Source organism: Patagioenas fasciata, chromosome 3, assembly GCF_037038585.1.
Source record: "Patagioenas fasciata isolate bPatFas1 chromosome 3, bPatFas1.hap1, whole genome shotgun sequence".
Taxonomy (NCBI): domain Eukaryota; kingdom Metazoa; phylum Chordata; class Aves; order Columbiformes; family Columbidae; genus Patagioenas; species Patagioenas fasciata.
Window position 1 is genome coordinate 18,594,827 of NC_092522.1, and position 15,990 is coordinate 18,610,816.

The following is a 15,990-nucleotide window of genomic DNA, read 5'->3' on the forward strand; positions in this document are numbered from 1 at the left end:
CTAAATCATACCCCAGTGTTCTAAAACCAAAGTGACAACATTGGTCACAGTACACCTACAATGGATTAAGTCCACTGTAAAAAATTAATTGCTTTCCCTTTCCACCACTTTGACTGATCATTTGTAAAATGACTGTGAAATGTTGCCAAACAGCTTCATTCTATTTGCCTCTTATGCCCAGGTGAACACAGGCAGTGGCCAACTCTAAAAATAGGAAAACTAGTGATGTTGAAGCTCATTTCCAGGCTAAGAAAGACCACAGACGAAACTCAATCTGGTCCTGAATGCATGTTTGCCTGTTTCCCCTGACACATTTTTGCATGCTCTGTGGCACAGCAATTGTCTTTCATTACATGCACAAAGAACGTACTGGTATTACACATAAAACATCTTTTATGTGGCTATAAATAATGGAAAATCTTAATCTGTAAAGAAAAATCCTTTAAAACCCTCTACATAGCAAACTGGGATTTTTTTTTTATTTTACTTTTTTGAAAGCTTGATGCATTCTTATGTTTGCTCACTACATTTGAAGCAGGAATGCACAGCTGTAAAAGGCAGCCCTCCTCAACATCATGTTCTTTGTTCACTTTCCACTCTGTAGCAGAAGTTCAGCTTTTGTTCAAAAGATACGTTGTTTTCCTTATATGTCTCTCATTTTCCCAGACACAGAATCCACCACGTATGCACCATTTTCCCATGACGACTTCCCCTCTTTCACAGTGAATCACAGTCTCAATGTACAGCATGAGGCTTGGCTAACACTGTGGAAGAGGGAGCAATCTCTCTGCTGGATGCAAGGCGAGCAAATGAGGGACTGGGCTACTCATTTGCTCCAAGTCAGAAGGTTAGCAGGAGTGGGGAAGCAACTTGGAAAATGATCCATGTTTCTATTTCCTAGCAATGTTTGACAAAAGCAAGAGAAGCAGGGGTGAAAATGAGACCTTGTGTAGAGTTGGTCACTTAATGAAGTGAGATGAACCTCCAATATCACGGGGACAATTTGTGCAGTGAGGCCAGTAACACAGTGGTCACCTGTGACCTTTCAGTGGATAAACTTCCCCATATATCTAACAATACTGCCATAATGCAGGATATATTGATGATCAATCAACAGCTGGCTCAGCTTTTTCTTTCATTTCAAAAGAAATTATTCCCTTGTTTTGTATCTACATGCAGGCATCGGAACAGGCTGCCCAGGGAAGTGGTTGAATCACCATCCCTGGAGGTGTTTAAAAAACATATAGATGAGGTTCTCAGAGCCATGGTTCAGTGCCAGTATTAGGTTAATGGTTGGACTCCATGATCTTGAGGGTCTCTCCCAACCCAAATGATTCTATGATTCTATTCCATGATTCTATGCACACACATGCACACACAGACACATGTGTCTCAGCTGGGCTTGGTCCACTGCCTGGGAAACCCACCAGACAGTCGGTTCCAGGAGCCTTGGATCAGAGATGGTGGTAATAGAATCACAGAGTTGTTTAGGTTGGAATAAACACTAATGCCTCCCCAGATCATCACCAGCAAAGCAGTCCTGATATCCACATGGGAACAGGAGTACAGCCATCAGTCACATACCTCGACTTCACGTGTCCTTAGGAACAAACCAAATTGAATGAAGTTGCTTCATCAGAAGTGGAACCTAATTATGAAAAGTTTAGCAGGGTAAATGGCCTCAGAGGACCATCACCCAGCACCTACCTGAATGAAACAAGAGTAACAAATCCAGAGTGGAAAGGACATTTTAACTTGTTTGTTGATGACTGACAGGTGTGATCAGTACAGGATCACTACCTGCAGCACAAATCCGACAGGTCAAAGGGGTTGCCAATGTTTTCCTCAGTGCTGTGATCAAATGCTCCCTGTCCTGCACTTCTGTAAAGCCGCAGCCTGACAGAGGGAACATTAGTAGAGCAGCTTTTGTTTCAGTGCCACTGGCTGGAAAGATTTGAGAGAAGCAGCCTTGGGGTTTGTAAAATACACACTGTAAGTCTTCAGATGGCATGAAAAAGATGTGTGTTCACCATTTTGTAACTTTGCTTGATAAATTCCTCAAGCTGTCCTTGGCTTATATGTCAACAAGATAAAGTAGGCTTTCCTCTCTTGAAACTTCGTCTGCCTAGGAGCCCGATTTTCAGATCCCCTTGAGCAGGGTGAACCCTAGGGAGGGTGTGCAGAGTTACCTTTGTCTGTTCATCAAGCTAGATAGGGTAAAGCACTCACCTGCCAAATGCAGGATGGGATGTGAAATGGTAAGACCCATTCCCATGAATGGTTTTCTCTGTGGAAGCCTGAGGTTCAGGGCTCCCAGCTCCAAAAAAGACATTTCTCTGCTGCAGCAAGGCAAGTGCTTCTGGGAACATGTGGGAGACTGGATCCCAGCTGAAAGTAGCCCTTCAAAAATAGCAATTTTTAAACTGAAACATTTTTCAGATCACACTCTAAAATGAATTCCCTTCCTGGCAAGCTCCCTGTAGCTCGTTAGTACACAGGCAAGCATGGATTTGGAGGATGCAGGTTTCTCAAGTGCTGCACCAATCCCATTCTGCAGGTTCCTGTATCCATCCATCCATCCATGCACCCGTCCATCCATCCCTCCCCTCTGCAGCACTATGAAACTCAACCCCTTTTTGAATACCAGGACCACTTCTGTCACCTTCATAGACAGAATTAAAAAGAGCTTTCTCTTCTCCAAATTATTGTCAAGAGATATGGCAGGCTACAGAACACTTTTTCTGATTAACTGGCCATTCAGTCCTTTCAAAAATTTAGCCGGCCACTTGAAGAGCTGAAGGATGCTGATCTCTTCTGGAAGGCCTGGCCCTGGTTGTGCTGACCACAGTGAGATCCAAAAAAAACCAAGGAGATTGGTTTGTTGCCTAATAGTCTACATGAACTCAACAGTGAGTTGTGATAGCCTACACGAACTTGACAGCGAGTTGTGTATTCAGAAATTATCCTTTGTATGGTCTAAGAAATATTACAGAGCTGCTTCTCCTCAAATTGTAGAATACTATCTTTCAATTATTAAAATACATTTAAAAACTTTTGCATGCTAAGACACTGAGACTTCCCTGTGCAAAGCAAAAATAGAAAACAAATTAGCAAATCTATGCAGGAAGAACATAACCCACCAGAGTGGAAGGTTTGCCCGTAAAAGGTGCAGTTTCATACCACCAAAGACTGAGATGAAAATAAGTCATCTGAATACAAAACAAACTGCACAAGATGCTGGATGCTTTCAGTTTCCATTGACATTACCAGCAAGTAAGAACACATTAATGGGCTCAGGGAGCTCAGAGCACTATACAGGATCAGGCCTTTTGAAACTGGCTATTCATCACATTTAAATTGAATGTAATTGTCAGGGCTGAATAGCTAATTAGATTATTCTTTTTCAGTGAGAACAGTGAAAGTGAGTGCAGTTAGATTATTACCAGGCCTCAGGAAAAATTTAAAAAAAAAAAACGTTGCATAACTATTCATAAATTTCCAGGACGAATGCATAAACCTCTTGATTTAAGCAACAATTGTTTTCTGTTTCTCTTAAACCTGTGGAAATAGTCTCCTAGTCAAACCACCTCTTCAGTTTACAGTACTCCTGTTTCAATACAGCTTAGCATCACCTGGCAGACAGACCTGGCAAGTCGAAACTTGCACATGGCTGACTCCTACCTCTCACCCTGACTTGGTTTTGAGTTTGGGAGTACAAGAAAGGGTTCCCAAAGGTTTCCCAGGTTTATCTCATCAGCTTCTTCAGCTCTGCTCTCATGAAAACCAGAGTGCTACTGACAGAGTAACCAGGGCTTACACAGCCCAGCTGCCTGACAACCACTTCAGCCCAGGACTCAAGACGGATGACCTGCTTGGTTTTCAACCCAGCTGGCTGCAGTAGGCTACTTGCAGCTTCAAGACCAGCTACAAGCCTTCCTGTTTTCTGTCTCGCCTCCACAAAAAGTTGCCCTGGTACAGACAGAGAGAGACAAGACAGAGACAGACAAGAGAGTATAAATGGCCATTTGGGTCACCAGGCTGGTCTTTTCCTTCAAAACCCACAAAACAACTCTGAGAGGATGAGAAGACACTAGTAACATCTAAGGCTCCGTGGAAACATGTAATTTCCCCCTAATACTTTGTAGTTACTATAGTTTTCACTGTCTTAATCTGTCATCACACTAAGTCAGGTACTGAGAAGAATTCACCTCCATCTCAAAGTATCCAGACTTCTAACTTCTATGCATTATGACTGAAGTCCTTGCTTACAATGTTACCGACACTCTACATAGACTATAAACTACTTCATCTATATTTTATAATTGCAAAGTAATACCAAAGTCAAGATTGTCCCCTTAAATCCAGCAGGAGATGAGAGTGGACAAGAGGATCATCACATTGTCTGTGCAGTTTGTCGAGCAGCCAAACTAACCATAAGGCCACTCATTGAAAAGTAATTTCCTTGGCATACATTACAGATGAAAAACTAAACCATATTGGGCTGTGTAAAGAGCAGCACAAAACATCTGCAAGCTAATCCCAGTTGCAGTGGCATTTACAAATCTCTGATTTGTCTTCAGTCACTGTCAAGGTAGACAATATGTCCAGCTACGTCAATCCAGCTGTACAATTCAGGTCAGGGACTGTAAGGCATGTTTACGTTCAGATTGCATGAGACAAATTACCTGAGACATTTCCATGACAATATAGTGGTAAAAAGCTCCTAAATTACCTAGCTGACCTTTTTTGCTCAGCAGATACTAGCTGAAAAGTCAGTGGGGACATGTACAAGTGAAGCTTGTGATGAAACCAAGCATCCAGCCATGGATGTTCTGGTATCCTCAAAGTCAAGAGAAGTGGTCTTGCTCACTTGTAAGTCACGCGATCAAACCATAGTTGAGAAATTAAAGATTTTACACACAAATGAAAAAAAGAACTATTCCTTTGAAAGGATTAACAGTAACAGGGCTGTTTAAGTTTTAAAATACCATATTAAACTTTATTCTTTAATAATGAGATGTGATGTTCAGTGTTACAACCTATTTTCAGACAATGGTTTAATTATACATTTAATGAATGCATCCCATTTCTTTGCACGAGCTTCACTCTAAACAACCAAGCTAATAATGTAAACATCACTGTTTGATTATTAAAATAATTGCTTTCACGAACACCAGCCTTCTGGCAAACAAAATGGTTGGCGCCGTACATACCAACAGAGGGGCTGGGCCCCAACATGCCCACAGCAGAGGAGTCCAGTTTTAGCATAAAACCTGATTTACAGCTGACCATAAGCTTTAAAAAAAAAAAAAAAAAAAAAAAGTCCTAGGCAAACGGTTTTAAAGATGTTGATATTTTGGCCAAATGCATGGAGATTTGATTCAATGAATCAATCAAATTGATAAACACATTATTCATTTAACCAAAAGACTGCCTTTAGGAGTTTTCCCCAAACAGCAGCTTCAGTACATTTCCTCAAACTCTGGTATTGTCCTGGTTTTGTTAAAAACAAGACCAGTTTCTCTTTTAGAGAATTTTCCATTTGGCTAAGTTCTTCTAAGTAACCACACTTTTCTGAATTTGGCAGCATGTTTTTGCAGACAGGAGCTGATAAACAGAAGCAATGGTATGCAAGGTTGCTGATAAAAACGCACATCCCATAGGTGAGAGGGGCGTATTTGCAAGGAGGGGTGAACAGAACAGGTGACTAAAATTGACCAACTAAGTATTCTATCCCATATACGTCATATACCCTATAAAAGTGGAAGATCACGAGGGTCTCACTCTCTTCGACTGTGGCCGACATCTGAAGAGGATCCTGCCTGTCGTCCCTGCTATCCAAGGCCTGGTTCAAGACCCTGCATCCCTGAATCCAGTTCCAGTTTGCTGCAGAGTCCAACCCAGGACTCCCGGGTGCCTGCCCTGCAGCTGCTGGAGCAGCCAGCTCTGTCAAGCAATGCTGAGCTGCCCCAGGAAACTCAAGATCGGTTTTGTATATTTTGTATTATTTTCTCTATTTTATTAGTACCATTAGTAAAGCATTTTTAACTTTTTTTCAACTTGCAAGTCTCTCTCTCTTTTTCTCCCATTGCCTTTTCCTTGGTGGGGAGGGCTGGGGGTGGCAGGGGTTTAAGAGAGAACATCTGCCACGGTTTATCATCACGCTGAAGAAAACAGTGACAGGTATCTAGGTCAGATTACCCAAAATGGTGACCTTCCTTTAAGCCTGTAACTGTGGAGGATTTGTGTTCAGCTAATGGAGTTTTTTCAGGAGTTAGGTACTTTGGAAAGGGCCATACATTTTCAACAGGAATTTAATGAAAAAAATAGACAGACTTTTTTTTTTTCCCCCGTAGCTTTAAAACAAAACAAAAAAGTATTTTTGCAAAATTGTGACAAATTTTCAAGACTCTAAGTAAAAAACTCTTAGTGAAATGAGTTGTCAAAACATTTTGAAAATCTGTCAACAGCTCTAATTCTTAGAAGCTATGATTTGGTGATGCTTGAAATATTGTCTTGTCCTTACTGACGCAGCTACACCATGTTCATTGCTCCTTAAGCTTAGCTGTTTTTCTTCATGGAAAGTTACCAGTATGTTTTCATCTCTTATATGACTCTTCAAGCTAATCAGCTTCCCAGCAGCATCATCCTTTCATGGGCAGGTCATCTCCAGAAAGGTCACCATAGACTCCAGAGTCACTCAGCTTCTATTGCTTGGAGAAGGTTCAGTCCTGTCACGGAAGGAAATAGCCAATTTTTCAGTCTCCATCTATGTCCCAACCACCACCCAAGAGGGGACAACGGTGAGAATATGAGTTACACAAACTTTTCTCGACGTCTTCCCACTAAAAACATCATTGGCCTTTCACAGTAGCTGAAACTGCTGAGCACTCCAGAGAACTTGACACTCATTTTTTAACCTTTTCAACAGAAAAAAAAAAAAACAAACCACAGAATTATTTCCTCCACAAACACAAAAATAACAGGAATCCAAACCCCAATATCCAGCTGCAGCAGCATAATTCCCATGTATTCAGGTAAATTAGCTTAGATTTACAGCATCTGAAATAGTGGACTACACATAATTGCTCCTGGATTACTGGAGTGGAAATTATTTCTAACTATAGCCACTGGCACTAAATGGTCCATATCTGACCTATTACATTAAGCCCTTGACTATCCATGGGAGTGGATGGGCTTTTGATTAGGTCTGATATACTTTCCTGGGATTTTTCCATTTCTGTTGTCGCTGAGGTCTGCTATTACTTCCCACAGCTATTGAGTTTGTGATGTATTGGTTTAATTATTTTATTTTTATTTGAGTCTAGTATTTATAATAGGACACAACTACTTACACTTTGACATAGAAGTCACTTTTTCTCTTAAGGGTTGCATGTGACATCGATCACCTTGAGCAGAACAGGAGAATGGAAATCTGTGATACTTCTAGACACTGTCATTCCACCTCCACTGAATAAAATATTTTAGCACAAAAGCAATAATAGCAAAAAGCAAAGTTTAGATGTCTTAGTAATATCAAAACATGATATTCAATTATTTTGTAAACTAAGTTTTTGCATTTTTTCTGTGGTCTTTTCCTGGGAAAGCCCTCTTATTTGGTAGCATGGGTGCAAACCCAAGCCAGTTTCTTCACCTGGTGAGTATGAACGGTCAGTTAGGAAGGGAGGAAATCCTCCCGTTATGAATGTGGCCAGAAGAGAACTGCCAGCAACATGAAAATTCAGGACAGAGCAAAATCTCCCAGATCCAAAATAAGAAATAGATGTGTGAGGAAGAGCTATGGAGAAGTCCTAAGTACAGTAAATATCCATCTGCTAGAAGACATCAAGGAGCTATATAGAGGCAGCAATGATTTTCCTGTATAAAAGAAAAAAAAAAAATCCTAGGTTAAAAAAACTCCCATAAAGCGGGGAACAAAACCTCATCCAGATGAGACTGATATTGACAATTGCAAATTGTGGGGGGCATTTGCTCTTTGAAGTCCAGATCTTTCCTACTTGTGTTATTGCCTCCTGCCCATGTTTGCAAGACTGGTATCCCTACCATCCTCTTTGCAATACTTTATCAGTGTGAATTATCTTAAAAAGAAAAAAAAATCACACACAAAACCACACACACACACAAAAAAGAATGTTATTATTTACTACAAGTGTCTCAGGAAAGGACTGCAGTTATCACTGCAACCTAACAGATAAGAAAGGATATAGTGTTTGTTCCAAGCCGAACTGCAAAGAAAGAATCCACTAGCTTTGAGAGGAAAAAAAAATCACCTTTCAGTCTCTAGCTAAGATTGAATGGGCATTTGGCACCGAAAACAAAATTCATAATTTTCTTGGGTCTAACTTTGTGCAGCCCAGAAACTGGAGATCAGAAACAACAATTTGTGCACCGATAAATGGCTGAAATCAATTAATTAGCGCCCTACCGAAAACCACTAGCTCCCGCAAAACCTCCTCTCTCGGCACCGGGCATAGATAAAAGGTTTTAAAGCTAAAAAAATCTTCGCACCGACCAGGCGCACGACACGCATGACGAGAGGGCAGCCGCGCTCGCCTTGTCCCCCTCCCCGGGCGTGCCGGTGGGTCGCCAGCCGTCCGGTTCCGCGGTGGGGAGCGGAGTCCCAGGGCCCGGCGGTCAGAGCAGGGCAGGGCAGGGCAGGACCGCCCCGCCCCGTCCCTCCCCCGGGTCGGGAGCGGCGGCACCCCGGGGGCGCGACAGCGGAGCCCCGGCCCGGGTGGCGGCAGCGGGGCCGGGGGAGCCTTCTCGCCGGGCATGCGGCTCCCCGGGGGCCGCGCCGCACGCTCCCGCCCTCCGCCCACCGGGCGCCGCGCGGAGCCTCCGCCTCCGCCTCCCCGCGGCGGTCTCCCCCGCGGCGGGGCCGCCGCCACCGCCCCGCATGGCCAGAGCGAACCGGCCGGGGCGCGCCGGCGAGGCCGCTCCGCAGCAGCCCACGGCGCCGGGGGCGCGGGGCGTCGGGCTGAGGGCGGGCGGGCGAGGCCGGCGGCCCCGGGGCGCCGCCGCCAGCCGGGCGGACAGCTCTGCCGGGGGATGACTCAGAGCCGCGGCCCCTGCAGCGAAGCCGCCGCCGCACCGTGCTCCGTGCCGCGCCGCCCCATGCCCGCGTCCCCTGCCGGGGGCCGCGCTCCACCCGCCGCGCCCGCCGCGCCGCGCACCGGATGATGCCCCCGCGGGGAGCGGCGGGCTCCTGCCGCCGGCGGCGCCTGGCGCCCCTCAACGAGGACAACGGGCGGTTCCTGCTGCTGGCCGCTCTCATCGCGGCGTACCTGAGTGCCGGCGCCACCGTCTTCTCGGCCCTCGAGAGCCCGTCGGAGGCGGCGGCGCAGCTCCGCTGGAACCGGACCCTCCACAACTTCAGCCGCATCTTCAACATCAGTCTGCCGGAGCTGCGCGCCTTCCTGCGGAGCTACGAGGCGGCCATGGCCGCGGGTATCCGCGTCGACGCCCTGCGGCCCCGCTGGGACTTCCCCGGCGCCTTCTACTTCGTGGGCACCGTCGTCTCCACCATAGGTGAGCGCCGCCCCGACGGCCCCGTGGCGGAGGCGCCTGTCCGGGGTTGCTGCGGCCGCGGCCCCGGGGAGGTCGTTATAGCGACCAAAGTTTGGGGAGAGGCGCCACCGCGTTCCTATGGCAACCGGGGCCTTGCAGCCGGGGGAGGGGGTCCCGGGTCCCTGTCTCTTCTTTACCCTCCACCCCGGGGGGTGGCGATCACAAGCACTCGCCTTCCCATCCCGCTCTCCCCGGTGCGTGGAGCTGGGTCGCGGCGCTACGCTCCGGCTCCCGCTGGGGCCGCGGGACCTCTGACCCTCGCGATGCCCCGGGCCGGCTGCGGCGGGACTCCCGTCAAAGCCCAGCAAACTTTGGCTGCCGGCTCTGCAGTTGCTTGGTTGGGCTTCAACCGGCCAGCAGGAGCGAGCGGGGCTGATCTCTCCCCGAGCAGCCCTGTCCACTCCCCTGCCCGCGGCGGGACGCGCCTGATGGTCAGATCGCTCGTCACCGGGACAGGCGGCGCGGGGGTGACAGGCAACGGGCGACCGGAGGTGCTGGGCGCTGGACAGGCTTCTGTAGTGCCTGACCGCTGGACTGGATGCTGGTTTTAACTGCTGGCAAAGTTAAGATGCAGATGGGATTGAAGACATAAACTACATGAAGCTGTATGTCTTCTCGCTGTACCATAATGTACATTCTCAGTACATTGCTGGCTACGGCTGACTGCAGTTATTGGTATCTGATCGGTGCTGAGGAAGAACAGCACTTAGGAGCAAGTGGTGAGGTGGGGGGAATAAATATATATTTTCTTTGCTCTAAAATTACTATTTCTTTTTTTTTTTTTTTTTCACCTCTAAATCTTTTAGTCTAAAAGTACCATTAAGAACTGTTGTGTGGGAGATTTACTTGAAGTAAAACTGTGGCTCTCGGGAGTATTGCTTGAGAAATCCTCTCCCTGCAGACACAAGGTCTTACTGATTTTCTCTACTGGTTTTTAAGTTTTGTAACAAGACAATTGTCTCAGGGCTTCTGAGCTTAAATGTCATGCTTTCCCTTTATTAGAGAGGAAGAAATGCACAGCTTGTTATTGCACTTACATTCATTAGGTTCGGAAAATGTTTTATCAATAGTGACTAATCTCTATAATAGAGTCGTGATGGTGACTACAGCAATGTTGTCAAGTATTGTTACATTTTGCATTGAATAATTCAGTTAACTTTTCCTTTTTGAGTACATTGAACAGTTCAGTCATTAAAACACAATTTTAATTAAACGTTAGGCCTTCTTCATCACAAGAACATGTATTTTTAAGAGATCATTAGGACTGACCTGAGTGGATGGAGAATAAAGTCAACACCTGCTGTAGCAAACAGAAATCTTCAGGAGATCTGTAAACACAGATCCATTCACTTCTCCTCCAACCCTGGTTTACCCACTCTGTGATTATCGAAATGTAAAATCTTTCCTCTTCATTTGCAAGCATTTGTTTGCATCTCCACTTCATCGCCCTGTCTGCGGTCATTTGTGCCTGGGCAGAGGGAATGAGAAGCTCAGCAGCATTTTTTTTGGCAATCTTGACAGGTGTAAATGACTGAACCAAGAATTGTGTTTCTCATATTCCTGTAGCACAACCCAGGGCACCACTCTCTCTTTGTAGCAAATAATGTCTACATCTCTCACATGCGAGATGGAAGCTGAAGATTGTTTTTCCCAAGCTACAACAGAGGCCAGATTCTGCCAAGTGTTCTCCTGACTAGTACCTCTGCTTGGCCTACTACCTGCTAGTACTCCTGGAGTACTTACAGCACTTAGTGTGAGTGAGCACTGCTGCTGTAGAGCAGGGTTTTGCTCTGGGTGAGATGCAGTAGGAGGTGGCTCGAGGAGAAGCTGAGTTGTGCCTTTGGGCACAGTGAAGGCCGTGTCAGAGCCGCTGTGCTGAGGATGCCAAGCTGCACAGCCCTGGCAGGAGCAGTGTCTCCTGGAGTACAGGCGTGCCAAAGTTGTTGCACCCCGCCCCAGTAGAGCTTTTACCAGCTATGTGTGCAGCTCCTGCTGCCCCCACCTCATCACTTCTCATTCGCCTCTTCAAGCTCCTGCAGCTTGTAGAGAGGCAAAGCCCTCGCGGAGCTCAGCAGCCTGTCCATGAGCAAGGTTTCTCCCACTGCACAGTTACATTCAATTGTTACTGGCAGCTGTTTTTGCCCAGCATAAGCAAAAAAACCCCACCACAACCCTGCAAGTTAACTAGCTGTCCAGCTGAAACCCAAAAGCTGTACTCATAATGAAACGTGCACAAGGCTTTCTTGCTCACAGTCACAGCATGGGAGAAACCAAGTACTAGACATCAAATGTTACCTGAGGGAGCAGTTCCTGAGCTGTTCTTTCTTGGTCCCTTTGTTCCCTCCCAGTCAGTTCATTTCTGTACATACCTACCTTGATACCTTTGATTCCACCATCAGCTCAAATACCATATTGTCCTGGTTCAGTGCAATTTCACTTGCCTTTGTGTCACAGTTCGTTGACAAGGAGAATGCTGTTGTTACTAAGCCTTGCCAAGAGCTACCAGACACACAGAGTCAAAACAGCTTGCCTTCCTTCAACAACTTCATCAGTTATGTGTGTCAAAACAACTTTATCACTCCTGCTAAACACACTCCTATCCTAGCGATGCACAGGAAAACTTTCTTGCTCACTGCTTAACAAACAGTGAGTAGATTCTGTGTCTGTTAAGAGTAAATCACCCACAAATTACTCAGCCTCTAATTGGTAGAAGATACCAAATTACAGAAAACTCTCTGGGTCTCTTGAAGTCCTCAGTGCTATCACTGCTTTTAATAAAACTATAAAATCCTTCATCTGTACTCATTGAAATACAGTCACCCAAGGATAGGGCTGCAAGTTCTCCCAGGGTTTGTGTAACCTGAACAGCAGGAAGGAGACTCCAGTTCTTCATTCTTCTGTGACCACAAGGGTTAAGCACAGTCAGGCTTGAAGAAACCTGCTCCATCACCTCCTTGAGCAGGGCCTTCAAAGAGCCAAGCAGGTCCCCTTCATTAGGTGCTTTGTCTTCCCTGGCTGTGGTTCTGTGTCTTCCCTAATTACACAGGGATGTGATCAAACTCTCTGGGTGAGAAACGTGTTAGTGTGGTCTTTAAGAAATGGGAGAGAGTGTTAAAATGAAATGTTGAGTCTAATCTGAAAGCATTTTCCTGAATAGCCCACAGTAAGCGAGTGGCTTAGTGTCCATAAAACACACTGTGGATAGCACTCTAGGCATTCATTTTTTTATTATTGCATTGTTTGTGGTTGAATAATGAAATGATAAGTCTATTTTTCATTAGACACTTTGCGATTTTCAGAGCTGTATAAGAAAATTCTTTAGTCTAATTTCTGATTGCTTGCTGTCATTCTACACCATTTATTCAGTCATTATTTTGCACTCCAAGAGGTATTTTATTATAGGCATTTATTATTAATCTTATACCAATTTCTTTAAGAAGCAGCTAGGTGAAATTTCTTCTTGATTCATTGGTCTAACTGGCAGAAGACTTTTTTTTTCAGTTGAGTTTTTTTCCTTCCTTCCCCAAATACAAATCACAAATAGTTCCCAGCACTTTGTTAAAGACTGAAAGCAAAGCATAACTCAGACTAGTTTTCTTCCTGGTGAATGCCGCAGAGTACAGCATCATCAATCATAGCTTTCCCCGTATTCTAGCAGCACGAGATTATTCTGCCTGGCGCATAAGACAACTCCAGGATGCCTGAAGCTCTGGATTTCTGACTCAGTCCATGAGTCTAGACTCTGTGTCCAGATTTTTTTCCTCTCTTAATTGTTAGAATAAACATTATGTACCTACATATTAAAACATATTGAGACATTGACTTATTACTAAATTTGGATTTTAAGATTCCTATGTGTAAGTACACACTGCAAAATCTTTCAGAAAATCAAATTATACAATCCATACTAGGCACTTAAAAATGAGGTCAAAAGAAGTGATTTTTCAACATAGTATTTTTAAAAAGCACCTTTACTGTGGATGGACTGTTTTGGGAGGAGCATGTGTGGGTTATAGGTGCTTTGAGAAGGGAAGAAGTTGTACAAAGATCTTCCCTCTGTACAGCTGTGCAAGGATTACAGGTTGTTAGGGCATGGTGTATAGGTGTGAGCAGGACTATGCATCCTTTCCTTATCCCTGAGGTACCCATTAAATGACTTGGTATTAGTGTGTACTGACAGCTCTGCCCAAAGGGATGGGACATGCTCTTCTCTGCTGTTATTTCAAAGAGGTAAGGCACAGCCCTGCATTGAGGTGGGCTTTGAACCCATATGAAGGGAGGCCACATGATGAGAGATGTAACGCTTGGTATTTTCTACCAGCTAAATAGCTCCTGCCAGCTGTGGTCTCCTTGTGTAGGATGTCGGCTGGGTTCGACCCCCTTCTCTCTGGTCCTCTATAGAGACATTGGAACAGGCTACCCAGGGAAGTGGTGGAGTCACCATCCCTGGACTTGTTTAAAAGGCATATAGATGAGGTTCTTAGGGACATGGTTTAGTGCTAGAGTTAGGTTAGATTATGCCCGCCTGGGCACATTCCTGTGCGACCTCACCTAGGCGTTCCTGCTCCAGCAGGGGGATTGGACTAGATGATCTTTTGAGGTCCCTTCCAATCCCAAACATACTGTGATACTGTGATACTGTGATATGTTTGGACTTGATGATCCTTGATGAGGGTCTCTTCCAACTGAAATGATTCTATGATTATATGACCCAACATACTGAGCACATCATTTCTGTTTGTGCTCCACAACTTAGGCACCATAACCACTCACTTCTAACATCTCCTCTGGCTCTGTGTTGTAGTCTTTTGAGAAAATCTGGAGGTACAGATATGCTGAAGGTGATAATTCAATGGAAGTGATGTGCAGTCAGACAGCTTAGCAAGCTCATGGTCAGCTGTTGGGCTACACTGCTAGGAGCCAGGGAGCAAGCCTGCCTTAGAGCAGGCACTTCACGTGGTAATTTAGCAAGAAATTCCAGAGATAACTGAGTTGGTCTGAAGGCTTTAATGTGAAAATATATTTGGCCTATCTTCTTCAATGGTATGTTTCAGGATATGGATTTGAGCTGCAGCTGGTGAAGGTTCTGGCTCTCTGCTCTCCATGAATGCAATTTCACTGTCTCTACGGCCGGTGCAAACCAAAAGGCAACACTCAAATGAGAGTGTGCACCTGATCAGCATCAGTGTTATGTCTTCTCTGGGCTCTGCAGTTGTCTGAGGCTTGTAGAGGCAGCTTTTGCAGAGGGTTCAAATTAGGGGGCAGTTGCCTCCAGAGCTGACCTTCTTGAAGTAAAACAAAAAAAAACCCAAACCAAACCAAAACAATCAAAAAGTGAATGAGAAAGCAGTTGGGAGAGCAGGCAGTATTATTAAGCTGCAGTGTCAGGTTATTTGTCTTTGCCAGCCTGTATGCGGTCTGCAGCCAGCATGAGCGTGTGTTCCAGCTTGGTCTGCTGCGGCCAGATCTGACTCCTTTGGTGCGCGGTGTTTTGATCAATGTGCCAGTTGATACCTGAAAGTTGTTTTCCCACCCTGGCAGTCTTCATAAAGAATGGAGGGCGAGAGGCTCGAAGGTCAGTAAGTCAATCAATGGCCAGAATATTTCTGTGAAGTGATCCTACAGCGATTTCTGCAGATGAAGACCCAGCACTATGGCAATGTTTTCTACTTGCTGTAGCTCCACTGGAGTATTAATTTCTTTGGGTACCACTGGTGGGAATTTCCTCAGTATGTGGGCATAGGTTGGGTGCTCTGAGCAGGAAAGTATTCTAAATCCCAGTTTGTCTTCTTGTAGTTGAGAGCAACAACCGGAAGCTTTACTTGGAATACCTCCATGTAATTATGCGGGTGACTTGAGGTGTCCCCGCTGAAGGATTGTGATGAGATAATTTTGATCCTGAATTTGTTGGGTTTGTGTTGTAGATGGCAGGAGGGGGAACTCTGGTACTTTAAATAAAATCCTTTTTAAAAGAAAATGAGTTTTCTGAAAACGTTTTAATCAGTCTCAGTACTGCTTAGGGTTTACCTGCCCCTGTAGTGTTATGGCAGACCCAGAGAGCAAAGCTTTTACTGTCATTTGATCACCTAAACTGAGTGATTTCTTCAGAGCACATAAGCTCAGATTACTTAACCTAACAGTTCCAGGAGTTTCTTAAATATTAAATGCTATCTCTGGAACCTTATGTTTATGGAACCTTATGTTTCAAAACACTAACATCAGTACAGTGGAGATCTATTTGTTGTTTTGCATCTAGAGACGTTAAGTCAAGGGATGACCAAATTGCACTTCTTTTCACTGTGGGTCTGGACTTTGGGGTGCTCAGGCGGAGCACTGAAACCTGGTGTCTCTGAACTGAATGTCGAGCACCACAGCACCTCAGAACAATCACCCAAAAAACAA

General features: G+C 45.2%; 1 protein-coding gene and 1 long non-coding RNA gene across 4 annotated transcripts in view; one reads left to right on the top strand and one right to left on the bottom strand.

The window, feature by feature from the left end:
• Positions 1–4,971: 4,971 nt before the first annotated feature.
• LOC139827514 (uncharacterized) lies at positions 4,972–9,415 on the bottom strand. Its single transcript, XR_011738162.1, has 2 exons — positions 9,306–9,415; positions 4,972–6,731 (listed from the first exon to the last, which is right to left on the bottom strand). It is a non-coding gene; the product is annotated as an uncharacterized lncRNA (long non-coding RNA).
• Positions 9,039–15,990, top strand: part of KCNK12 (potassium two pore domain channel subfamily K member 12) — a 29,469-nt gene continuing 22,517 nt past the window's right edge. For all 3 annotated transcript variants that reach the window (XR_011738161.1, XM_065834835.2, XM_071805899.1), the window contains exon 1: positions 9,039–9,549. Coding sequence is in view for 2 of the 3 variants with exons in the window: in XM_065834835.2 (XP_065690907.1) it covers positions 9,198–9,549 (352 nt within the window). In the remaining variant the exon portion in view is untranslated. The remainder of the gene's footprint in view (positions 9,550–15,990) is intronic.